Source organism: Micropterus dolomieu, linkage group LG17 (assembly GCF_021292245.1).
Source record: "Micropterus dolomieu isolate WLL.071019.BEF.003 ecotype Adirondacks linkage group LG17, ASM2129224v1, whole genome shotgun sequence".
Lineage (NCBI taxonomy): Eukaryota > Metazoa > Chordata > Actinopteri > Centrarchiformes > Centrarchidae > Micropterus > Micropterus dolomieu.
Genome location: NC_060166.1, coordinates 22,801,134 through 22,828,373, shown reverse-complemented (window position 1 = coordinate 22,828,373; position 27,240 = coordinate 22,801,134). Strand labels below are relative to the sequence as shown.

Genomic DNA, 27,240 nt, shown 5'->3' with positions numbered 1-27,240 from the left:
TTCCACTTCAGACAGAGGAAGGCTATTCTCGGCAAAGATGCGAATAAACTATTTTAAAGCTATACTTTAAAGCCAGTACGATCTGTAATTACGTTTCATCTACAAAGTATGTTCAGCAAGATAGACATAACTCAAAAATCAACATTTTAATACTAAATATTTACTTGTACTAGTGCTGCTTTCCATACTGTAGCAAGTCATTAGTATTTAAGCACTACTTATTACTGTTACATTGGAGAAAACTGTTTTCTGGTCTCCTGGCGTCCATTTATCATCGTAAAACAATTATGTTTCTTTTGATTCAAACACAACATCACAACAAATACAAGTGAACTCTGCAGTATCCTCTGCCAGCACCAGCAGCACTTACCACGAGTGATGAATTGCTTTGAAAAGCAAGAACTTTTCATTCTGTTACCTTTGTCACTGGGGTTGGACTCAGTGATTGCTACCAGCATTACAGGAACTTCAATATCATGTTGTTGTTGATGTTGCTGTTGGCTATGGCCCTGCATGTTAGCTTGCTGAAATAATGTTTTTTCCCCCCTGGAAATGATGTAATGCTGGACTGTCTTTGGTCTGACTTTGGTCCTTACAAGACTGATGTTACTCTGAAATGATGAAGCTACTCATGAAAGACTGCAATTCACAGCCCCAACAAAGGCATTACGCCATCCCTCCTTGTCCAAGACAAGGTGATATCCATCCACTGAAAGTGTATTCTGACTTCTAAAGTATAGGCTGCATCTATACATGACACAACATACACTGTAAAGTTTAATTTTGAGTTTTTTCAGCATACAACACCTTTTGTCCTTAGACCCCTTCTTCGGATAAGGAAAAACTCCTCCCAAACAAAATGTTTACTGGGGAAAAACAGAGGAGGGATCCATCTTCCAGGATGGAAGATGTACAGTGTGTACAGAATAGATCATATAAAATAAAATTACAGTATGGACAATTGAGATGACAAAATGATAGATAGATTGTAAACTTGAAGAATGGATCCGAGAGGACGTTGAGCAACTTCAGGTGTTGCCAAACAGATAAGACCTGAGTCATGTTGATTTTCATTTGTCAATGTGGATTTTTTCCACAAACAACAAAATTACCTTTCCTAATAAGTTTTAGCTTCTCAGTACAAACATACGCATCAGTGTACCTGATGAACAACCAATTTTGACTTGAAACACTGTACTTTTTAAAAATGTAATAAAGTAAAGTTTTTTAAAGGGAGCATTATACAGTATTGTGAGTATTTGCAGCAGAAGCAGAAATCATTGTATAATTTTTGGACTCACCTGGACAAAAATGATGTGCTTTGCACACTATACCCACAAATATTATAGTAAAATATCATAATAAAATCCACTTTTTGCAGACTTTATTTTGTTTGTCTAGATTTGTATATAGGGTCTGACACAGAGTATTTTGTTTTAAATAAAGCTACCGTAATCTGTGACTGATATTCATCAAAAATATCTTTCCTGACAATAATGTCTTTATTGTTGAACTGAAAAAAATACAGGCTTTGTCATCCAAAACAACATACATAGATGTTTTGCTGTAACTGTGATTTCAGTTCTTACAAGTTCACCTCATTCTTACTCAGCAAAGGCCCCAGGGAGCTGTTTCAGGGCTTGCACACATCCACATGATTATACCTAGAAGCTGCAAAGTCCACATACAGGCCATTAGTTTGCTACAGAACAACTCTGCTGCAGCAGTGCTCAGAGTTACTTCCTGCAAACAACATAACTCAAACTGCAAACCGGTCCTGGGAATAAGAGAGAGACTGCTGAATAATGACTAGTCATTTGTGGGTGTATCTGTATACACAGAGCGAACACTGATATACATCTGGCACTGTACTATAGTGTTTGATAACTTAATTTATTGGACATCTTTTGTAATATCTTTTTGTTAAACATACATTTTATGAGAAGTCAAGTAGAGGAGCAGTTTTTAGCATGCATCACATTTCCATTGCAGGCATATAATCACAGTTAATGTGTTAAGAAAACACTATGTACAGCTAATAATAATAATAATAATAATTATGCATGATTTTTCAATTTATAAAATTGCAAATATGTGGACATTGGCATAGCCACATTATACAGCAAGTAAATCATCTCTTTTCTTTAACACACATTCCAATCAGTGATAGGTTTTAAGATTAAGAGCTCACGTATCAGTTTTAACACTGCAATGAACACTGACTTGATATCAACAATTTATATAATTATATAAAGTACACAATAAATAGCAGTTTGCAACTTGAATGTGTGTGGTATACATAGATGGCTTGTTATGTGACAAGCACAATGATTTTAGAGAACAATGGTACATCTTTTCTTTTTTCATGAAACAGGTCGTTGTTACAGACATTTCTTGCTTTACATTCAGTGATCTGGGGAACGGGACTCCACAAACAATTCACATATAGAACCAATATGCCTTTCAATAAGACACTGTCAGTTTTCTAGTCACTCTGCTCCATAACTTTAAAGAGCAGATCGCAGTTTCCCCCCGTGGTTCGTTTCCCTTAACAGGATGAGGTATATGCCAGAAGAGATGCTTTCATTCATTACTCCTCCCTCAGTCTGGTCAGGTGAGTGATGTTGCAGTTTAGCAGTGCAAGATCTTAATGAATGCCTTTCTGAACTCGACATTAAAGGTGGTGTATATGATGGGATTTACGGCGCTATTCACGTAGCCCAGCCAAGTGAAAGCATTATACATCTCAGCAGGAACCTTGCATTTTGTGCAGTGGGTGTTCAAGATATGCGTGATGAAAAACGGCAGCCAGCATATGATGAATACACCTGAGGAGATGTGAGAAAAAATGGTAAAAAGAGACAGTCAGAAAAATGACGAAGGAAGAGGTTTATATTAGAAGCCTAAATGTGGGTGACGTACCGCATGGAAGAGTTGGACTCCAAAATACAGACATAAGTATCAGAACTGTTTCCATTTGTTGCATCACTGCCTGTCTTGTTTTCAAGCTCTGTTTTAGGTCTTACCAAAAAATTTGAGATGGAAATAAAATACATGCAGAGGCAGCCGAAGAACTAAGATGGCTGGCTGCTTGTGAAAAGAAAAACTGTTTTCTAAATGGTACAGTGCAGGATTGGCTTGTGATAAATAAGAACAGAAACAAATATTTAGTCCTGATGAGTTTGAACAGAGTCCCCTGCTGGTTTGTTGTTGTGATCACCACATGTTGTTTTGCACATGCCAAGTTGATAATAAAAACATCCTTTGGTTGCGGAAATGCTTAATTTCACACAGTGTCAGCTCCACTTTAATAATAACTTTAATGTCACTGATGGTAAATTATTTATGCAAAATGGGGAAATTTAATGTGAACCAACTTACCAAGGACAATGGCTAACATCTGAGTAGCCTTCTTCTCCTTCTGCTGGGAGATCTTCCTCTTGCTCATGGTTTTCACAGAGGTCTGAGTCTTGCCATTAGGTAAGGCCTGTGTCTGGAAGGCTTTTAACACAACCGGTGCTGGATTCCCCAGGGCCTCATTGGTCGGATCTCCGTTCTTTTCTGCTTTCTGACCCGCCTCAGGTGGTGTGGGGGGTGAGGAGGTGGGGCTAGTGTTGGCCTTGTTGGGCATCAATAGCTGGTGGCTGGTGGCCGGAGTATCTCCAAGAGCACACTGCGGCTGCTGCTTCTGTTTCTGGCTGCTGCCACTGTTGTTCAGTTCGTCCAGCTCCAGATCTTCCCCCTCATTGACTGCATCTTTGATGAATATCTGAGGATGAGCAGAAAAACATAGATTTAGATGGTAATTTTTCATTAGGTTATTATACAGTGGGTGACATTTAAAATTATAGGTAATAAACTGAGAACAAATTATTTCACTTTCAGTTAATTTAGGAACGCTGTGCTCACAGAAGCAGGAAGGAGCCTTTTCAAGTTATATTTTATAAGAGAAATGGAGGAAAACTTCAAGGTGACGCTTTGCTAAATCTTTTATGGGCAAAACAAAAATATTTCTAAAAGTTAAACCTTTTAGGGGAAAAAAGCCGTAAACAATAGAACAAATAAAGAACACACACCACTTTCTTCTTGTTGACAGGAAAACTCCCATTAGATTTAACAATCATGGTGCACAACCTCACATCCTCTGGATGAGTGCACTTATCCTGAAATGAAAACAGCTGTGTCAGGCAAGGAGAGGGTACAATGTCAAAGCACAACTGACAAAAGGGCTGTCTAAGCACAGGTCCCACTGCCTACCGGGTCAAATGAGGCTAGATCGAGCTCTGGCACAGAGAGGCTGTTTAGTAAGAATCTGATCTGCAGCATCAACAGCAGCTGCAAGTCCATTAACCTGACAGTGTAAGAAATTGTCAGCTGAGATTATTTCACCAAGATGACACTAACTCATGCAACAATTAACAGCATGAGTGAAGCTTTATTTAAATTATGTTTTTTTTTTTACTCATAAAGATTATGTACGTAATCTGTCAATATGCTGCAATACAATAACTTCACAGGCTATTAAATAGTAATGTGTAGTCTATACTAACTGTGAACTCCCATGTCCGCTAAAACTGAATGTTTTCCCTGACCTCATTCTATAACACACACACACACACACACACACACACACACACACACACACACACACACACACACACACACACACACAGAAAACATATTTTAAATCTATCCCTGAACGTGAGTAATGTAGTGCACTGGATTAAAAGCATTAAGGCCTTTGTACACCAGGTCCATATTTTTCACATGCATTTTTTAAAATCAGTCATCCTATAAAAATTGTTACAAAATAGACATACTTGGTGTGCAAATGCCTTTACTCGGCTTCCTGTGCAGAGTTTCACCATGTCAGTAAAATTAATAACCAGAAAAGCTAAAGGTAATTTGAGGGCCGTAATAGTTAAAGTTGTGTGACTTATGATGTGAAACGCGCCAATGTAGTGTACAGTGCTTGTGCATTTGACTCATAACAGTTTAAAATAGCACTGTAGCAGCAGGACAGAGGGTCAGTGACCTCCTAAGGGGAGAGCAGTGATTGGTGGTTATGTAGGGACTGAACCCTTCTATAGAATTTGACCTCTAACCCCTGTTTTGTTACCTCAGAATAGTACTGTACCCTTCTATGGGTTGGAGCTTTATTTTGCAGACTCAAACCCTTCTATGGTTCCTAACAGATACCTAAACATATCCTATATTAGCTATGTTTGATGTACAGAAAGACAGAGTGGTCATCTGGCTGGGTCACTCTCCAAACTGCTGCAGAGCTTGTAATTGATGCTGAACTCCTTGATGTAATAAACTTTTATGATCAAGAACAGTGTCAAGCGGATTTCTTCTCAACACATCATCGCAGCATTATTGTTCGGACACCACAGGTTCAACACTCTTGGGGTCAGTGAGGTTATCTGTAGTGAGTGGACGATTAGACAAATTGCCTCAAACTTGAGCTAGAACAGAGCTCATGACACTCCTGACTGTCCTTATTTGGCGCTCCCAAACGCTTCCCATGCGGCTTCCCATGCGGCTTTCCTCGGGAACATTCATGAGGAAGTGGCACTGTTTCCTTGCCAAATAGGTAGAGATCTTCTCTTGGTCTAGTTTCATCAGACATTTCTCCAGCTCATTTTTAGCACCGACAAAATTTGTACCCTGGTCACATCGGATCTGTCTTACTGCTCCTCTAATTACTATGAAACATCTCAAAGCATTTAGAAAGGCATCAGTAGTAAGGTCTTCCATAATTTCTATGTGGATGGCTCTGGAGCTTAAGCATGTGAACAACAGACCATATCTCTTGAATTCCTTTCAACCTTGTTTTGTGTTGAAGGGGCCAAAACAGTCAACTCCAGTGTAAGAGAATGGGAGTGAAGGATCTACTCGGTCAACAGGCAGATCCGCCTCGCACCTTCCTGCAAGTGACACAACATTTGATATGTTTGGCCACTACCTTGCTGACACCTATTATCCAATATCCACTTGCCCTCAGTTCATTGAGTGTCTGTCCTCGTCCTTGGTGCTGAGTTTTCTTGTGACAGTAGTCAAGTATTAGTTGTGTGACAACGCCTTCCTTAGGAAGGATTACTGGATGTCTCAACTCAAATGATGTGCAAGACCTTCTCAACCACCCTCCAACCCTGAGCGGTCCATCTACAAGGATGGGATCAAGTTGGAACATCCTGTGAGTCTTTGGTCTTTGACTGAACAATCTCAGCTCTTCTTCAAAGGCTCCTCCTTGCGCTGCCTTGATGAGTGTGTTGTGTACCAACAGTGTGGATTGGTGCATTTTATATTAAATAATTTGGAGACTCAAATTCCTCCTTTTCTCTCCCAGAGAGAAGTGTTTTGGAATTTTCCTTATTTCCGTCTGTTCCTTGTTGAGTGTTGTCCTGTTTCCTGGTTAGTACTGTCTCTGTTACCTACCCCGGTCTGTGTAACAGTTGGTCCATGTTTTCTGTTGGAGTTTTGTTCCTTGTCTTGTGTTCTCTGTTTAGCCTTGTTTATTTCATTGTACATTCGCAGGTTCTGTTTAGCTCACATTGTACCTGTCTGTCATGTATCTTAGGTTTATTTCTGCATTTTGGTTCTGTGTCTTAGTTTATGTCTGTGTTTAATGTCCAGTAACCTAGGTTATGTCTATTCCCCTAGTTATGACTCTGCCTGCCTGTCTATCTGTTTTCCCCTGCTGTCTCTCTGCCTGCCTCTCTGTTCCCCCCTGCTGTCTCTACCTGCCTGCCTGTCTATCTGTTTTCCCCTGCTGTCTCTCTGCCTGCCTCTCTGTTCCCCCCTGCTGTCTCTGCCTGCCTCTCTGTTCCCCCCAGCTGTCTCTGCCTGCCTGCCTGCCTCTCTGTTTCCCCCTGCTGTCTCTGCCTGCCTGCCTCTCTGTTCCCCACTGCTGTCTCTGCCTGCCTGCCTACTTGCCTCTCTGTTTCCCCCTGCTGTCTCTGCCTGCCTGCCTGTCTCTCTGTTCCCCCCTGCTGTCTCTGGCTGCCTGCCTGCCTGCCTGTCTCTCTGTTCCCCCCTGCTGTCTCTGCCTGCCTGCCTCTCTGTTCCCCACTGCTGTCTCTGCCTGCCTGCCTACTTGCCTCTCTGTTTCCCCCTGCTGTCTCTCTGCCTGCCTGCCTCGTTAGCCTTGATCCCTGTCACCTGTGTTGCTCCCACCCTGCTCGTTAGTCCCTGTGTATATATGTTTGGTTTTTCTGTTCATTTGCTTTCCAATCATTGTTGTGTGTTTACACTCAGTCGTGTTGTTTGGAAGAGTGTTCTGTCTGTCTGCCTGTTGCTCTACAACCCTCCTGTCATTTTGGATGTTCAAGTCAACTGCCTGTAAGCCTGAGAACCTGTTTTTCTTTGGATTAAAAACCCCTGAATGGAATCTCTGCTCTGGGGTCTTGCATTTGGGCTCACACTCCTGCTTGCACTCATTCTGAAAACCCTGACAGAATGACCGGACCAGTAAAGAGCCCAGTGGCTGCAGGCTGGGAAGCATCCTCCTGTCCTGCCTGGCTAGTGAAGCTAGCTCTCTCTGCCTGTATCCTGTTCGACTAGTGAAGATAGTCCTGGTGACCTCTGACTACTAAAGTTGCCGTGTGGTATGGGGCACCCATGAACTGGTGTAATGAATTTGATTTATCATCATCTACAGACTGATGACATAAATAAGCATGGATATTGTCAGCATTGTAAGATTTTAGTTCACTGAAGCCTTGCGCCTGTGCTGTACTGGGTTTTCTTTTGGATCTGGAAAAAAAGTTGACCCACCCCGTTGTCACTGTACAATTCGCACCCTGTTCCTCTTTGATAAAGCTTATAGTTCGGGCTTGCTCAGGTGAGCCCTGAATCATCCCTTAGTTATGCTGCTGTAGGCCTAGACTGCCGGGGATGTCTTCCCATGATGCACTCAGGGAGAGAACAAGAAGCTTTAACTAATGTGAAGGACTAAAACATACTCTTATAGCTATATGTAGTTTTCAGCGACCACTAGGGTTGCCACCTTCAATACAGACTTTTTCAAAGGATTTTACATGAACATGAAGATCAGAAGTGGCAGACATTGTGTGCAGTATTAGAGCATGTTAGGCCTACTTCCTTTTGTAAGTGTTTTCTTGTCAGAAGTACAGTACTCGTGCAGTATTGAGTAGCTGTTTGTCTTTCAAACAGCTACAATAAAACTATGAACAGAAAAAGCTCACACCTAATGAGTTCCACAGAGCACCTGTTCTTGCTGACAAATTGCTTATTAGAATTTAGTCATAGCTAAAATATGTGTCATTGTTTGCAGTAATACCATCCAAACAATGAAACCACACAAATCATCTATCTACAAACATTTCTCAATTTAATGCAACACCATTTTTATCATTGGTCAGTAATTTATGTATTTATCTTTTCAGGTTTTTATTCAGCCTATTGTTAATTCTATAGTATTGTATGATGCAATTCCATAGATTCGTTAAGCATAACACATAGTTGTTTATATTCTTCCCATAGGCACTATATTTTGATAATTAAATGTGTATTAATAGCCTATCTCTCTCATTTATCTCTTATTAAATGAATGGTTATGTGTCTGACTGTATACCTCAACCTTAAAAAACAAATCACACCATAATGTAGACATGTGCTTCATTTACATTGCACCAATATTTCTTAACAAATAGGCAGCATATGAAATCCAGCGTGATCAATCAGAAAATTAGTAAGTTTTATTAAATCATTATACTGCCTCGGCATGTTGTCACACGTCTGACAGGCCTCCGTGCACCACACAGAACACTGGCCGACAAATTGTGCAGTTTGGCTTGATACTCATCACCAAGTAGACTTGGTTATTTGATTTCTCCTACTCTCATCGTTGTCTGTATTTTTGCATCCGCTTAAACATTTAAGATGGGACGGAGGTTTCTGGAGCTGCCGCCATCGTTATTTCAACTCAACTCCCTGCCAAGAGACCCGCCCTTACCTGACTCCTATTGGCCCTGAACCTGACAGCATTAATGAAACCAACAATGGCAGCGAGTCTTACCCAATCAGGGGTAGAAAAGGAGAAGTATTCTCAGAATGCGGGTGGGATGATTTGCAGGGGATGCGGAAAAAACGCTATTTAGTTCTCAAATACAGGATGATTCCATATTTTAAGGAACAGGTGGCAACCCTAGCGACCACTGAGCTCGTACGCATGCTGAAAACTCATGAGCGAGCAGACACACAGAGACCAAAACACCGGGAGACAGCTTCACACAACATGCTAGAAACTAGTGTAAACTCCCACTGTAATGTTACAGCAATATATTTTTATCAGCTAGAGGTTGAACTAATCCATGCTCGTTGCATGATAATGCTACACTGACTGCATTTAGCCGATGTGATACATTGGCGTTAGCTCGCCTGTCACTTTTCATTAACTATTTGTGTATCTTTCACCAGAGGCTTGGCAATGTGAGCAGAGCTGAGTGTGTGTGTGTGCCACTGGATTTCCCGGAAAATCCGACCTGGAGTCTTCACATAGGATTAGGCATTCTGGCCGCCAGAGGTAACAGAAAAATCAAGTGGATTTTTTTTATATGGGAAGGGACAACCCCTTCACACACAGGCACTAAAAAGTGATTCACTTCATTAAAAAAAACTTCATATAGCACCTTTAAATATCAGAGCACAATGAAGGTTGTAAACAATGTGTGTGCCTGATGGCCTGGGAAATGAAAAGGTATAACTGTAAAAGAGTCACAGCATGCACAGAGCCGGACGGTCCTATACGCTCACAATGCACGTTGGGTAGGGCCCCGCAAATGAAGCAGGGGCACGCCTCACTCTCATATCAAAGGGAGTTACAATGTTTACAATTTTGATGAGAGGATTAACAGGCACGAGAAGAGAAAAAACTCTATCAGAGTGACTTGTGGAACAGCGATCAGGTAAACTCTGTCCTCCTCCTCTCCTCTCCTCTCCTCTCCTCTCCTCTCAAAGTCTGACGGCACAGCCAGAGATGTACAGCCAGCATCACAATTAACTAAGTGAACAATTCCTACTCCACCACATGACCCAGCAGACTGGCCCCCACTCTCAACCGACTTCATGATTTTTCCTACCCTGAAGTCTACAAGAGGTTTGCATTCATTCTTATTACAGAGACAGACTGTTTTATAAGTGGGAGGATTGAAGTGAGAGCACTGCGGTGTCAAGTGTGATTGTACAGCAATAGTAAATTTTTTACATGGCTCACGAGACAGGTAGGAGGGCCCATACCAGAATTTTGCTCAGGGTCCCAGACAGAATTTATAAAAACAGACATAGTGTAAGTCAAGCAGCAGCAGCAAAACAAGACAGACACTCCCTTTGGCTCAGTAGCTGGGTGCATTTTTTAAGGTTGCCAAGGAAAAAAGGAGACACATTGTCAGTGTGGCTGCTGGAATGACAATTGAACTGTGTTTACTAGGAAGGAAACATTGCTGTGTGACAGCAATATAAAATAAGGTCAGACATAAGATCTTCATGTCTCACTGAATTTCATCAGTATTTTCATGGATAAGCTTAAACACACATGCACACATAAACATCTGTGTGCAGAGTACGGTCTAAACCTGCCGAAAAGTGCCCTGAGATAACTGTTATGATTTGGTGCTATATAAATAAAATTGAATTGAAGAAGAAGCAAAAGAACCGTAAGCCAACCAAACACACAACAGCCTGGAAATCTTGTCAAGTTATCAAGCTGATATTGATGTTTGCAAACACTTGCAGACTTACATATCTAGCAGACACAGCAGGCATCTGCATGTGTCTCTTGCCACCTCACAAATGTGAATCCAATGTTCAATTTAGCTCTGGTGTGGTCTCCACCAAATCCTCCGAAAACTCTCTAGGTCTTCAGCTTGATAGATGTTTCATTTGCTTCACCAGCTAATTGCTAACTTTGCCTTTCTGCTGTTTGGTGTTCGGGCCAAGTAGCATACAGTGTGTATGTTGAAACAGACTGGCCACTGCAGCTGGAAATGGGGTTGATGAGAGTAGCTGACATTCAACCCTTTCAACCAATACAGGGCATAAAACCACATATTTTACTTAAATTTTAAAAATTGAAGAGCTGCTGAGTTGGGTGATAATTCTCTGGATTAATCACAACCAACCAATCTAGATTTTATTTATTTAAAGTGTTTATTTAAATATGTGTAAAACAGAAACATGAAACAAACCTAAATGTTAGTAGTGCCCCCGAGTGTTTAACTCAATGTGCTTAACTTCTAACATTTGTATAACATTAGTGGATGGAAACATGCATTTATTCGCATCAAATTTGTGCTACATGATCGATAAGGATGGACATGTCATACTGCCTGTCTGATCAGCCCGGTTTAGTTTAGGTCTCTGTGAGTTTTGTTTATTGGTCTGTTCAGTATCTGTTATTTAGTAGGCCTATGTGTTTTGAGTTCCAGTTAGATTCTTGCCTTGTGTTTTGAAACTTGTTAGTATCCGTCTGTTTTCCCCTGCTGTCTCTCTGCCTGCCTGTCTGCTGTCTTTAGTATCACCTGACTTCTGTTCAGCTGTTACTGTTTTGTTGTATGTTCATCCACTGCCGTGTGTCTTGCTTGCCTGCTTCTGCTACCTTGTTTGTTGGATTATCCTTTTGTTCTGTCTTCCCCTGGATCATTTGTTTATGGACTGTGTTTTTGCTGCTCTGCGGACAACCTTGGTTTGGACTCTGCTGTGAGTTTAGTTCCTCTTTGAGTTTAATAAATTCTAAGAGACTGTATCTGTCCCACCTGCTTGTCCTGCGTTTGGATCCTAATACCTGTCCCTGCCTGCACACACGACCAATCCTGACAGGACACCTAGTTAGTATAAGCCTGATTGATACAAAGCCATGAAGACATACACAAAAACAACAGGCTGCAGTGTAGAATAAAGTTTACATCCCACAGTGTCAAAGTACTACTGTAGTGTAAAGCTTCCTAATGGCAATTTAGCATAAGCCCAAAAAAGCAACAGGTTTTCATTATAAATGTTTTTATTTAGTTAAGACTTTTTTTTTTTAAAACACACAAGGCACCAGCAGTAGGTCCTGTCATATATTAAAAGTATACATACAATGTTGAATTGTATCCCAAAAACCAACACATTTAAACATGCAATATCATGGTTTTCAGGTGCTTCTACAAAAAATATATTTTTTAAAACTGAAAATAGGTTTTCTAGCTTAAATTCCTGCCATTCACATATATAGTAAACACACAGTTTACAAAGGAATGTACAGTACAACAAATGCAACACAGCCAGAACAGAAATCACATTCGCATGATAAACTGCAGCCTAAATGTAATAAACTTATAGATATGGAGAAACATACATTCAAAGAACCACAGTGGGTGCTCATCAATAACTAGCTTTATCAATCATGACATTATAAATCACATCATATATGTAAACATACAATTGTATAAGTGAAGGACGTGTGCAAACAGTTGCCATTTATTGTGTAGTTCTTTCAAAAAATAGAAGAGTGCACAATGATTCAAAATACTAAACATATTAACTTCATCAAGCTATACATTAATATTCTTGCATGTCACTAGCTACCGTGACAGCAAAGAAGTTAGCTACTTTTAATCAGACATATTCTGCCCTGCTCAGCTTTTACTGCTGTAGTTATTGTCAATCTTTGGAAATTAATCCTAGAATTATACTTCACAGTGTCCAGATAAATATGTCACCATGCACAGGGGCGGGTAGTGTTACAGTAGTGATTACTGCCTTTAGTAACAAGTAGTGTGAGTAATTACAATTTTAATCTCAGTAAAGCATTGTAGTTACCAGTTACTAATGCCAGTAATGCTCCGCTACTTTGATATTTTGGAAAGGTGGTGTCTAACAGTGAACAGACAGTTTGGGATGTGTTAACTTCCCAAACTGTCTGCTGGATGTTGAAGATGGTGCCTAACCTCTCCAAAGTAGTCTTAGTTACACATTGTATCTCCATGTTTTTTACATGTATTAATATTATTCTTTCTTACAGTTACAATAAATTGCTTATGATGTTTTCAGTTAATTTAATGGGGTAAAATTCAAGTCTAACTTCTTAACATTCTAACCAAATATTGATGTTTACTTTAGCTTTGTTTTTATCAGAGTTGGCAAAAGGGCGCTATCACTGGGGATTGAGCCGTGCACAAAGTCCTGAGTCAGCCACCCTTGTTTTCTTGCTGCATGTGCTGCTGGTTCTGCCTGTCTTTAAGGTTGTTCCTGGGTAGTACAAATCAACATCAATACTGTCAACACTTCCATGACTGAACTTCCGTCCTTCACAATAATGCTTCAACAATCCTGAGTTATGCAGTAAACCATGGTCCTCAATATTTTCCCAGAGCCCCTATTGTAAATTAATCTGGCCCTGCCCAGGGCTAAGGTAGTAAATACTGGTCAGTGAATACCACCAAACCGTAGGCTGGCTGCATGTTAAACCACAGGATGTGGAGGCTTTCGTGTTATTGATAAGCACCTTGGAGGGAGATGAGTGAGGAATATAAAGTAATGTATCTTATAACTGTTGCTGATGAGCTTTTGAAATGAGTAGTAAGCATTAAATGACTGATAATATTTGTCAAGTAATTGTTTGATGCTTCAAAGGAAATCCATGAAGAAACAGATTACCCAGCGGTGACCTGACAACAATAACACTTGGAAATAATGAAATGGAGTGACTGGACAATAGAGCCACTGTTGAAATCAGTGAAGAAATTAGCTTCATCAAAGAAGTAGGTCTTCCCAGGGATCAGTTTTGGGGAGTTGCAGTGATCAGATCTTTTCAGGATGTGAGGTGAGGGCAGAGGTTTCATAATGGCATTTCTTCCACAGATTTTCAGCACACTGCTGAACACGATGCTTCGCAGAGACACATGTTCCAAAGTCCCGATTAGTACTAAACAGGGACAAGAAACAAATCCACATATATTCATTAGCCATATTTGTTCACAAAAATTCTAATCTATAAACTGATATCTTACTGTTTTCGCAGAGATGTGTTTCATTCAGATTGTTCATTGAGAGAAGTCTGGATTCTGAAAAAGATACACACATATTATCACTTAGATAATATACGTACATCAAGTGCTATGCTGAGTCCACACATTGCACAACTGACCTTCAATCATGTTGCTCTGATGCTGTCCTGGTTGGTGTACTGGGCTCAGCTTCCCTGCACAGCATGACCACAGAGAAGTGTTGAAGTAGAGGTGACCACAGCATCTGAATCCTGTCTTTTTGGTGTAGACCACCTCCTTGTCTTCACATGAGCAGCAAACATCCTGTTTATAAAGTAAATATAAAGCATTTTTATGAACAGTATGAATGATCAAATTAATGGTGGTTGGTTAAAAATATGCTTGTTAGGCACCAGGGTTATGAACAGAATGCTGAGACTGGTGCACCGAACCAGATAGATGAGTTTTGATATAAAATAAAATATTTTAATTTTAGCCATAAAATGTTGAAATGGTTGTGTTTATGTTCAGTATAGAGATGCTTTGTTCTATGCAAGGGCATCACTTTTTGTTAAAGTGGTAGGGACTTTAGGGCTCTGATTGAGGGTATGATGATACACTTAGCTCACGAGACGTGACGATGCACAATATTGAGGTCACGAGAACAATATGAGAAGATATTTAAACAGTATTTTGAAGAAATATTCAATTCTGAATTATGTGAGTGGGGGGTCTGGGGGTCCTCTCCCACAATATTTTGAGCATTAAACACATAATTTCCTTTTGAATGGTGGAAATGTCTTTATTTATATAGAGGGAAACACAAACTTCAGGTGGCAGGTGACAATTCAAAATGAAAAAATATAATGGAATACAATGCAATAATCCATAGCTTGTTTTTTAGAACAACTGCTTTCGAAAATAAAGACAGGCTAAAACCCATGGGCGCTAGTTTCAGTCGCTAGCATGTCTGTTAAGGAGTGAGGTTTACTCACTACACAGCCTAGCTGGCTACTATTACACTTACATAAGATAAGTTGTAAGAAGATTTCCCCAAAACTCAGGAATTTCCTGTTTTCTTATTTTTAGGTACATTTAGGATCATTGATGTATTTTGAAATGCGCACAAGTAATAGACCTAATAATAATAATTAGGGTGCGATTTGCGGGGGGTTTGCCTCCTTCTGGTTTTTATATCTCTGCCTCTGCTGAATAATTTTTATCCCCGGTGGGGACAAAATGTTATCCCCCCTCAGAGTGATCAGTGCTACTTCAATAGTGGTTAAATTAATTTTAAAATGCACTACTTTGGCTCTGATCCAGCTGCCTCTCTCTGTCTAGGTAATCACCAGACTGGAGTCTTGCTTAATGTCCCACCCACGGCCCTGTCTGATTGGTTACAAGTCGCGAACAATAGCCTATCAACACTCGGAGACATTTGCTCCGGTGAACAGCAGAGCTGTGTTGAAGGGAAGGCAGCCGATATTACTGAAGCTGCAACTTTTTTAAACTTTGCAATCAGTCCAAAGTTTTTGGGGGGGTCATGAGGAAAAAAAATAAAAAATAAATAATAATAATAATAATAATAATACTAAACCTACCATTGGTTTTTGCAGAATGGATCCACAGCACTGTGCGTCATGTCCATGTCCTAAACACGTCAGGTTGTACAGTGTCCCTGCGCAGCACTTCATCTGTGTGTCTTTAATGTTGTAGGCTTTCACCCCACAGCAGTGCATGTTTTCTTTTTTGGGATATCTAGGTGGAGGAACAGAGGTCATAGTTAATATGGATTAAGGTGAGTGAGATTAAGAAAAGTTATATATTATTATTATGTTCTCAAAACATATCATTTTACATTCAAAAGAGGGTGAGTTAGAATTTGCTTTCTTTGATCTTTAAGATTGCGAGACAATTTCTTCAACACAGTTTCTACATCGGCTGCGAGGTGAAGGCAGCATGTTGGCAGCTGCAGCTTCAGTCCTGCATAAAACCAGAGTACAGACAGAACGCATAAATAGCTGTATTAATTAAAATAGAAAAGCACCTGTTTCATCACACACGCATGAGACCAATGACTAAAAAAGAAGAAAAGCCAGTGTAGCCTGTTAACCTTTGTCATTCTTCGCTACGCGGAGATCCTCTCCTGTGGAACCAGCTCCCACTATGGGTTCGGGAGGCAGAAACCCATTCCACATTTAAGAGTAGGCTTAGGACTTTCCTCTTTGATAAAGTTTATAGTTCGGGCTTGCTCAGGTGAGCCCTGAATCATCCCTTAGTTATGCTGCTTTAGGCCTAGACTACCAGGAGACTTCCCATGATGCACTGCGGGAGAGAACGAGAAATTTTAAAAGACTGATAGTGCAGCTTTAACCAAATTGAAGGACTAAAACATACTGTAACTCTAGTTTTCAGCGACCACTAGCAATGCGGTTTTCAGATTGCAACCTGCGCGTGCTCGTACGCATGCTTGAATTCATGAGCAACCAGAATCGGACACACAGAGACCAAAACAACGGGAAACAGCTTCACACAACATGCTGGAAACTAGTGTAAACTCCCACTGCAACATTACAGCTAGACATTTTATCAGCTAGAGGTTGAACTAATCTGACCCGGAGTCTTCACATAGGATTAGGAATTCTGTGGATTCAGCAAGCGGATTGTTTTTCAGGCAATAAAAAAGTGATTCACTTCATCAAAAAACTACGTACAGTATAGCCCCTTTAAATATCAGAGCACAATTAAGGTTGTAAACAATGTGTGTGCCTGATGGCCTGGAATATGAAAAGGCATAAGGCGTAAGAGTCATAACATGCACATGCACAGAGTCGGTGTCATGAAGCTGGTCTGGTCTAGTCTCCTATATGCTCATATTGCACATTGGGTAGGGTCCTGCAAATGAAGCAGGGGTCCGCCTCACTCTCGTGTCAAAGCGAGGGTCAGTGTTTACAGTTTTGATGAGAGGATTAACAGGGACTATCCTGGGCAAAACCCAGAGTGAGTTTGGAACAGAAATCAGGTAAACTTGTCCTCTATCCTCCTCCACTCCTCTCCTTTCAAAGTCTGACATCAGCAAATAACAGTAATGCTAGAAAAAGTTAGGATAAAGTTTGTGCTAGCTTGCAGCGAGTCTCTCTCTTGCCAGATATTTTGCATCTAATACAACTATTTATTATGTTTATATGTAAGTGCAAGAAATGAAACTCAGCGACCTCTGTGAGGACCAGTCCAGACAATGTATGTGCCTGATGGCACTCCTCATTTTAAAACAAGACAATGATGATCTAGTCTCTCAGTCAAGGTTTTTTTACAAGATGGAAAGCAATGGGTTGACAGTGACAATTAAAATGGTGATTAGCATGGGAAAACTGGGCAATATGGATGCACAGTATCTCAGTAAAGAATAGGCTAAGCATCACATATTCAGCCAAGTGATAGTATAAGTAATATTATACATTTGAAAATGTATTAAAGGAAACCTGATGGAGCCAGTTTGAATGGAACTGATGAAGCAATACATTATATCTTGCAGGTATTGTTATCTATAATTTACAGGGGCTATGCTTAAAAGTTTGTCAGTAGAGTAGCTCCTGGATCATCAAGCCTGTACAAGCAGACCCAGTACAGACTAATTTAGCATGTCACACAGACCCAGGTGAAACACAGGCAACCTCAGCCAGTACAAGCACAGCCAGAGATGTACAGCCAGCATTAGATACAAGCAACTCAGACCCTAATTGAAAAGTTGCTGCTCCACCACATGATCCAGCAGACTGGCCCTCACTCTCAACAGGATTGAGGTGAGAGCACTGCAGTGTCAAGTGTGACTGTACAGCAATAGTAAATTGTTTCATGGCTCACGAGTCAGTTAGGAGGGCCCAAACTAGAACTCAGGGCCCCAGGGAGGACAGGACCACATGAACGGATAATGCACAGACAGAATTTATAAAAACAGACATAGTGTACGTCAAAGCAGCAGCAAACCCAGACAGACACTCCCTTTGGCTCAGTAGCTGGGTGCATTTTAAGGTTGCCAGGAACAGAAAAAAAGGAGACACATTGTCAGTGTGGCTGCTGGAATGCCGGCCTGTCTCAGAGTCTGTACTATTTCCTACACAGCTGTGCGACAGCCAGACCCTGCAATATAAAATAAGGTCAGACATAAGATCTTCACGTCTCACTGAATTTCATCAGTATTTTCATGGATAAGCTTAAACACACATGCATACATAAACATCTGTGTGCAGAGTACGGTCTAAACCTGCCGAAAAGTGCCCTGAGATAACTGTTATGATTTGGTGCTATATAAATAAAATTGAATTGAAGTGGAAGCAAAAGAACCGTAAGCCAACCAACCACACAACAGCCTGAAAATCTTGTCAAGTTATCAGGCTGATATTGATGTTTGCAAACACTTAAAGACTTACACATCTAGCAGACACAGCAGGCATTGGCATGTGTCTCTTGCCTCCTGATGATTGTGAATCCAATATTCACTCTCATTTTAGCTCTGGTGTGGTCTCCACCAAATCCTCCAAAAACTGTCATTCTACCAATCCAGGATTCTCTGGATTAATCACCAACAACAACTGCTTTCATATTTCACAGTTGTTTCATTAAATATATTAAATATATAATACATCAAATATTGATTAGTGCAGTTTTAGAGTCATAATATGCACAAGCATGTGACAAACTTACGCACAGACTGATTTTATTAACCCACACCAAAGCAGACATTTCTCATAATCTGGTTGCACTTTGAATGCTCCCAGAAGTAAAAACAAAAAGGAGACGAGTAGCTGCAGGAATTCCTGCCTGCCTCAGAGACTATACTAATGAACTAACCACTGTTTCCCACGCAGCTGCCTCCTTGGCTGTGGGAAAGACAGAGAATTTTCCTTTGCCACCTTGTCTCCATTTGTGTCATTCCTCAAGCTAATCTAAGAGACACAGAAATTAAATATTTTCCACACTCCACCTTGGCTGTGGAAAACACACTGTGCACACTGTACGCAAATTACACATACCAGACACTGCAACACACCAAGCAGATTTCATCAGTATTTTAACGGATAAGTGTAAACACACATGTACACATAATCACCTGTGTCCATTGCAGCAGATCTCAGTGGAAGGCTCATAGACCTCTGTCCCACAGCAGTGTTGTCCAGGTAATCCATGAGACTGACAACAAAATGTAGTCCCTTTGGCTGGATTGTAAGCAATATTGATCTCTGAACATTCCTCTCCATCTTCTCCGTCCTTATACAAGGTGTTATTACAACAAAGGACTCCACGTTGTGCCAGGCCATATGGCGTCTCTCCACAGCACTTGGAAAATCAGAGAATATACATGTAAGGGGGAAGCAGTACAGACACAAGCAGGCACATTCCTACACACATTCCAGTGCTCACACATTTTAACATATATGCACATGAATTCTTCCAAAATATGAGGAACATACAGACACAAATAATACAAAAAAAACTAATGCAAATATTAATCACTGCACATAAAATGTGCAAAAGCTGTTTGAGTCTTACCAGGGTATTGTTAATGGTTAACAGGTAATGTGGAGACCAACGTTTGCAGGGCTTTTTATCCAATAGATACAAAACACCCTTACTTGTTGTATAAAATGAGCTGGGTGGAGCTCCGAGCTCTCGCAACGTAACTGTACCCTGCAAAACAGCAGGGTTTTTTTTGGATAATCCTAACAGGGATGCTGTGCTGTCAGTTCTCAAACATATAAATAATTCTTATTATATTACAATTAAAGAAATGTGTTGTTTTTTTCTCAAACAAGCACTTTTATTCATTAAAAATGGTGTCAGAAGGTGCATAAGGCAAGCCACAAATGAGTTCAACTTCTTTCTATTTCTTTTAGGAATTTTGGAGTTTCCAAACCTACAATTCTCACTGGAAAGTATGGTTTCCCACAGAAAAACACAGACAAAGACTTTGTAGGAAATAATGAACTCCACCCAGCTGAGAAGGTCAAAAACAGAAAAAGTACATTACTTGATCTCTCCAAGGCATCCTCTCATATAAACAGCCATCACAGCAGACATGTGTTTTTGGGTTATACAGTGTGACTGCAGCATCACATCGACCTTAACAGAGTGGGGTGGGGGGGAGGGGATGGATACAGGACACACCAGTTAATGCAAAATAGGAAATAAAGTGTTTGTTTATCAGCTGGAGGGTGTGGGGATGAATGATGTCTTAAAAATGTGACTCGGAGGGTGTGAGAGGGAGGCAACAGAAAGGAATGCATGTACAAGAAAAACAAGAAGTTTGAGAAAAACTGTCTTGAGTTTTCACCAGGACATGCAGTTTTAAATGTTATTTCTCAAAAGAACACCCTCTTTGATAAGCGCAAGTGAAAGCAGGTCCTCTAACCCCCAGAGTGTAAAGGTGGGGAAAACATGTATGTGGCTTATAGGGGAATGAGCTCTCTTTCCAGCTGTATGGCTTGATGCAATAAAAAAGTGGGGTTTTCCCAGTTTCATCCACCGAAAAAACTGCCCCGCGTTTCCAAGACTGATGTCTGTACAACGTCACGGGTTATCCGTGACCCTTGCTATATTTTAGTGTTTTTCTAGGTGTCCTGTGTTTTCCCTGTCTTTTTATAATAGGCTGATCCAACTTGGTGACTTTCATCACAGCAACTCATAATGTGGCCCCATAATGGCCCCCATGTGCCTATAGGTTCCTGACGAGACAGTAGATGGTGTGCTAGGGCAGGGGTATTCAATTAGAATTCAAAGAGGTCCGGTTAAAGAAAATTTCCCGAAGCAAAGGTCCGGAACATCATAACGACTAACTTGCGTTATCATTCAGTGCCATTACGTATAGTAACATATGTTTTTAGCCAACAACGGACTGTCAAATCAAATAATATTTCAAGAATATTTCAGTCAGTTTTCACATCAAACTGGAAGGACAATAAATAATAACTACTCTAATAATAAATTCAAAATTTAATTAAACTAAAATATAGTGACAAATTTTTAGGAAAAAAATTCAATAAAAAGTGTAGTTTGAAGTGATGATGTGTAGTCTCAACCAATTTTATGATAAACACTCAACACAACTTAACAAATGAACAGCTGTAATGCCTCAGATATATGAGATATTTTGGTTTTAAACTGCCCGTGGGAGGAATGTAAAAATCTGTACACTCTTGGTTAAAAGCCACGTGAAGTCTCTTTTTTCTTTTGTCTCCTCAATTAGTGGGGAAAACATGTTTGTGGCTTATAGGGGAATGAGCTCTGCCCCGTGTTACTTTCCAGTTGTATGGCTTGACGCAATAAAAAATTGGGGTTTTCCCAGTTTCATCCACTGAAAAAACTGCCCCGTGTTTCCAAGACTGATGTCTGTACAACGTCACGGGTTATCCGTGATCCTTGCTATATTTTAGTGTTTTTCTAGGTGTCCTGTGTTTTCCCTGTCTCATGGTCTTGTGTGTGTGTGTGTGTATGGGTGAGTCATCTCCTGGCACCAGGTTCATCACTGCATTTGCTTGCAATCCACCCAATCAGAATTCAGTAAAAACAAGGATCAGTCCAAGTTGGGAGGGGCCACTTGTATTCCTCCTCAATATTGAAAGTATTAGATTGGCACAGATGACAGACACTTAACAGCCTTCCACTGCCGTTGACCAATCCGCCAGCACATTCAGTAAAACATTAGAAACTGAAAAATGTCAGTATTTAGGGATATTAAATCCGTTTAATGTAAGAAAAGCCATATGAAACTGTAGGCTAATTGGTTGTCCCTTCTCTTGCTTCTCCAAAATCTAATGTTAGAGGTGAAAAAATAATTTTCAGTAATTAATAATAAATTATTGTATAATCTTTTTAGTGGTGCTTCAAAAATGGTCTAAAATCGCCCCTGGTTGAAATGAAGATACTCTCAGTTTAAACCTGTTTAACTAAATGTCTTGTAATCGCAGTTCTTTTATTTAATAATTTTTTCTTCTAAAATGTCACTATAAAGTTATAGCATATATTTAGGCAAAATAAAATGATTAATGATTTCATAAATACTATTGTTGATTTCTTGTTATTGCAGGTACAACTATAATATGAAAAGCCTAAATAATAAGTTAGCATAATAATGTCACTTAATATCGGTCACAACTGATATATTTAGGCAGAATATTACAACATTTTGTGAGTTTCATGCTGTGAAAGTCAGACAAACACACCTGGAAACATGTTAGTTCAAACTAAGTTCAAACCACGGTTATAAAACAGGTGTTGACTTCAGATCCCCAAACTTGAGACCTCTATTAATGAATTAATTATTTGATGTGTCTTTTTGGCTGTACACCTCCACAGTTTGTCCGGTTAGAACAATTAAGATGATGTTGGTAATCTTATCAATCCAATGACACTCTTGTCAACTTGTTTATTGTAGAATGAAATCTAGTATGAGTATATGTTTATTTGTATGTGTGTGTGTGTGTGTGTGTGTGTGTGTGTGTGTGTGAGGTAACTGTGTGTTCGGTAACTGTAAAGAGAATAAACAAATATGACATTTTAGACATCTGAAATAGTAATGAATAAAAGCAATATAATATGAGATAAACAAGTGTGAATAATGACAGATATGAGGACAAATGAACAAAGATGGATAACTTCTAAAGAGAAAACACAAACTAAATAAGGGATAAATTTTACACACGTGGACTAAAAAGGCTCTGTTGCATAGGCTTACTAATGACACACAGACTAGGTAATTTCGTGACGACCCCTTACTGACCCGTCAGCACATGCAGTACTAATTAACGGGAGGGAAAGTCCGACATAAACTATATATTGATTATATTACGGAAGGGAAAGTCCGACCTAAACTATATATATATTGATTATAAACATGAAAACAAACACAGCAATATATAATATATGCTACGAAGTGAGACAGGGTGATAAAACACACGGCAGCATCACACATGATAAATCGAACAAACTAGACACTATACTCACTTCTCAAGGACGCACACGGAATATGGAAAGGAAAAAACGCAGTCCAGAATATGAATGAAGAATTATCCAGAAGTCCAGCAAAACTCCTCTGAACTAGAGACAAAAGATGTGACAACAGTGTCCTCCTGAACGGTTGCAACTGTAAGCAGGGAGACTGAAAACTGTCTCTGCGATTGAGGCACTTAATTGCTGACATGTCATTGGTCTAGGGTGACATGAGGGCCGCATGCACGGCATCACAGACTGCACATGCATGTTAGGTGGTGCAGTCTATGGGCCGAGTGAGAGACCTTCTGAACAACGGTGGTACCAACAAGGTACGACAGTTTTGGGAAACGGTCATACTTCAGATGTTTGTTAGTTTAGCGATGCATCGTCCAAAGATAGTTTCATGCTACCTTCCATTGTTGTATGGGAAACGCACCCCTGGCTAGTTGTAAACAATGGCTGCCCGAGCGAGGTTTTTGACTTGTAACTGGAATGCCATCAACTCAGGTGTGACGTCATTCCCAGCTCCGACCTCCGACTTCTGAGGTAAATGGAACGCACCACTAGTTTCACAAAGAATTTTCCAGATGTTCATCACCACCAGCCATTCCTGTATGTGCCAAATAAGCTCTGTGTTTACAACAAAATTAGCGATTGGGATGTTTTCGTGTCTAATGCTCGCCTTAGGAGAAAAATTAAATATGTGGATGAATTTATAATTACTTACATGGTTATCTGGATTCCTTGATGAGAGAATGCTGTTTAACCATGCTAGTTAATATATATTTTAAATTGTGATCAATCTTGTGCCAAGTTCATTTTGGGAAAGGGGAAACTGCTTATGCTCTTTGGCCCTATACGCATTCATCGCACAAGCTGACATGCTTTACAATTGATATTGTACTGTACAGTCTAACCATCCACTGTTTAAGGTCTACTTTTCGTTTTGGTTTGAGTAGTCAGTGTTTTCACCTGGTTACTTAATGTATCCAACTAACAAATGTCAGAATAAATGAATCACTAACTGCCTTGTTGGACCACCTGTTACATGTGTACTTCACGTTGTATAAAATAAAAATTCAAACGTAGCAGATACAACACTGATGAAATAATGTACCATCAGATAGCAACTGACACATGCAAACACTCAAAACACTCATCACAACAAACACACCCACTGTCATACCTGGGGCGCAGCACCAATGAGACATTGTCTGGTTTCTCTCACAGCAGCGAAAGTCATTTGGATTGTAATAGAGACTTGTGCTGTGGATGTGCAAAGATAAGCAAGAATAAACACAAAAGCAGTCCACATCACATGAACACTATAAAGCACTGACACACAGTTCTTTGTACAGTAAAATTACCAAGAGTGTCAAAAATGTGCATGACTCTGATTTAACATACTAAAGATCATATTAACACTAATACAATAACTAGGTTAAAGATTCCCTGTGGAATTTTTGACCTCTGGTGGCACTATGCAGCAGTTTTTGTATAAATGGGTCTCTGTTCTGTTAATCTTGAGCATGCTGATGAGACATTACACATTCTTAGAAATAGGGTTAGGGTTAGAATGTCATATGCACATTGTTTTGTACAACAAACAATACATTTGTGACAGGTTTAAGGTAAAACTTGAGCTTGTTGTGTTTGACACTGGGTCAATAACCCAGTAACATGTAAATGGCTACGTAATATTCAAAATTGGGTCAAAAAGATTCATTGGTACTGGGTCAAGTTTTGCGTTGCTACTACATTGACCAAAACTGGTTCAATATTTAACAACACAATTTTTACTGTGGAGGAGGATTTTATGGTTATATGTGTCAACGTGTGACAACCTTTGGTTGACTCACCAATTGGATTGAGAGTCCTGAACATTCTAAACAAAAACACACACAAACACACACACACACACACACACACACACACACACAAAAATGAAAATATTTCACAGAGCACCCTCATAACAGAGAGGTAAATCATGTAAACTGAAGATAAAGGGTTGTTTCTTACCTGTGGTTGCACACCTGTGTGATGACACATAGCACAAAGTATTTTGAATGCATGACTCATTACAACAGAACAAAAAGCATTTTTTCAACTTTAGACAAGATTAGACTAAACCCTGCTTAGACATTTGCCTTTGCTACTCTCTGGGTCTGAAGACTGGACAACCTGAGCAACAAAAACAGATAACATTCAGTGCACTCAGTCTGAAGTTAGTTCACGTCTGTTTTAAAACATCATTGACAGGCTTGTAGATAATAAGAAGTAGGGTCTACTAAGACCAACATGTCTATGTGATAATTTAAAGTAACTTATTTCATAGGGTTTTATCCAATCTCACAAGACTTGTAATAAACGTAAGATCGCTGTTGTCCCACAGTGTATAGGGCCATAAGAGCTCACCTTTACAGCAATTGGAATTTATAGGATGTATCTCAAGTTTGTCATCTATCACACAGCAGCACTGAGTCTTCGTGTTGTATTGGTCATATCCACAGCACTCGTGGTCACTGGAGTTCCTTTTCAGGATTGTCATGTTTGGACCACAGCACAGATGCTTCTCTTTATCAAAAACCTCTGTGGAAACGATCAGAATGGTCAGGAGGACTTGCCAAATGCGACACTGTAAGCACCTGTGGTGTATAACATATGTGCATTTGATGCATAACAGCTTAACATAGCACTGTAGCAGCTGGATAGAGGATTAGTGACCTTTTAAGGGGAGAGTAGAGGTCAGTGGTTATGTGGAGACTCTTATATGGTGTCTAACAGATGTCTAAACTTATCCTATAGAACTGTGCCCTTATATGGATTGGTGCCTTAGTTTGCAGACTCAGACCCTTATATGGTGTCTAACAGATGCCTAAACATGTCCTATATAAGCTATGTTTGATGTACAGAGAGACAGAGTGGCCATCGGGCTGGGTCACTCTCCAAGCTGCTGCAGAGCTTGTAATTGATGCTGAACTCCTTGATGTAATAAAACTTTTATGATCAAGAACAGTGTCAAGCGGATTTCTTCTCAACACATCATCGCAGCATTATTGTTCAGACACCACACACCCATAGATGTACAGTATTCATGCAAATACCACTTTGGCATGTGTACACAGGATTGTATCTATTCTAAGAGCCATTTAGAAAAAACAGCATCAGTAGGAAAGTTGTTTTATGCAGCTTTTTCTAAACAGCAGTGCACGTTTATTGACATGTCTCTGCTTGCTTTTTTGGGGTCGTATTTACATCATAGAGCTGAGATACAATGGGCAATCATTGCTCAATCCAATATGCCTCAAGATTGACATCTGAAACAACCAAGACTTTATTGCTCCGTCTTGCACAGTGTGAAATGCAGAAAACTTGTAACATCGCTGTTGTCCCACAGTGTATAGGGCCATAAGAGCTCACCTTTACAGCAATTGGAATTTATAGGATGTATCTCAAGTATTTCATCCCCCACACAACAGCACTGAGTCTTCATGTTGTACTGGTCATATCCACAGCACTCGTGGTCACTGGAGTTCCTTGTCAGGATTTTCTTTTTCGGACCACAGCACAGCTGCTTCTCTTCATCAAATGCCTCTGTGGAAAAGATCAGGATGATTCTTTAAAATTTTATCTCAGCCACAACTCAGCTGACAACCTACTGCATATCCTGCAGACCACAAATGTTTAGATAGAATAGAACAGAACAGAACATGCATTACATGTACATTTGTCTAAAACTGAGGAAAAACAGTTGCAACATTAGCCGAATCAAAACTTTTTGTAGTCTACTAAGCCTCACTGTTACTGCCCAAACACCTCCGTCATAGGTGTCTGGTTATACCTTTCCGGTTACTAAAAATGAATGGAAACAGAGCCAATTAGTGTAAAATTTTTAGTGGGAATGACATACATTACCATAACAACATGGATATGATGTTTTATATCCATCATTTGTGTCCAGCTCTACTCACCTTTACCACAGCATTGGGCCTTAGGCGCTGGTTTGACTACGATGGTTGACTGGCAGCATATTTCATTGAGTGAGTTGTAGGCCTTCAGTCCACAGCAAGATGATACCTGTTCACTAAGACCCTGTGTAACATGAGCTGTGAAAACATAGATGACATCAAGATACAGACAATAGCACCACAGTAATAGCTGAAAGTGCTTCTATTTTTTTTTTTTACAATAGGTGCTTAAGTCAGTTAGAAAGCACTTCATCTGCACTATATGTTCTGTACATTAAGCAAGTGAAGATGAG

At 40.0% G+C, this 27,240-nt stretch overlaps 2 protein-coding genes across 3 annotated transcripts in view; both read right to left on the bottom strand.

The window, feature by feature from the left end:
* Nucleotides 1-2,199: 2,199 nt before the first annotated feature.
* drd2a (dopamine receptor D2a) overlaps nt 2,200-27,240 on the bottom strand; it is a 58,966-nt gene continuing 33,925 nt past the window's right edge. Inside the window, exons 5-7 of the mRNA XM_046074905.1 lie at nt 4,077-4,163; nt 3,382-3,769; nt 2,200-2,828 (exon numbers count right to left, since the gene is read on the bottom strand). Of these exons, the coding sequence (XP_045930861.1) occupies nt 2,632-2,828; nt 3,382-3,769; nt 4,077-4,163 (672 nt within the window). The 3' untranslated portion in view covers nt 2,200-2,631. The remainder of the gene's footprint in view (nt 2,829-3,381; nt 3,770-4,076; nt 4,164-27,240) is intronic.
* si:ch211-195m9.3 (galaxin) lies at nt 12,005-25,561 on the bottom strand. 2 transcript variants are annotated; one of them, XM_046074903.1, is made up of 10 exons: nt 25,395-25,561; nt 24,999-25,012; nt 24,839-24,864; nt 24,166-24,245; nt 20,020-20,111; nt 19,102-19,328; nt 15,593-15,749; nt 14,153-14,315; nt 14,016-14,069; nt 12,005-13,930 (listed from the first exon to the last, which is right to left on the bottom strand). In XM_046074903.1, exons 1-10 carry the CDS (start codon nt 25,525-25,527, stop codon nt 13,659-13,661), a joined length of 1,218 nt encoding a protein of 405 aa, XP_045930859.1. In that variant the 5' UTR covers nt 25,528-25,561; the 3' UTR covers nt 12,005-13,658. The 2 variants fall into 2 exon arrangements, with proteins under 2 accessions (XP_045930859.1, XP_045930860.1); XM_046074904.1 differs by lacking the exons at nt 24,166-24,245; nt 24,839-24,864; nt 24,999-25,012; nt 25,395-25,561 and adding an exon at nt 22,992-23,395.

Bases quoted from the DNA above. Each gene is read 5' to 3' on its own strand.
- si:ch211-195m9.3 (XM_046074903.1), bottom strand. From the start codon at position 25,527: ATGACAATCCTGAAAAGGAACTCCAGTGACCACGAGTGCTGTGGATAT. The intron at 24,246-24,838 runs GTGAGTCAACCA...GCACATCCACAG, and splicing joins CAGGACTCTCAATCCAATTG to CACAAGTCTCTATTACAATC. The intron at 14,070-14,152 runs GTCAGTTGTGCA...TATCTTTTTCAG, and splicing joins TCAGAGCAACATGATTGAAG to AATCCAGACTTCTCTCAATG.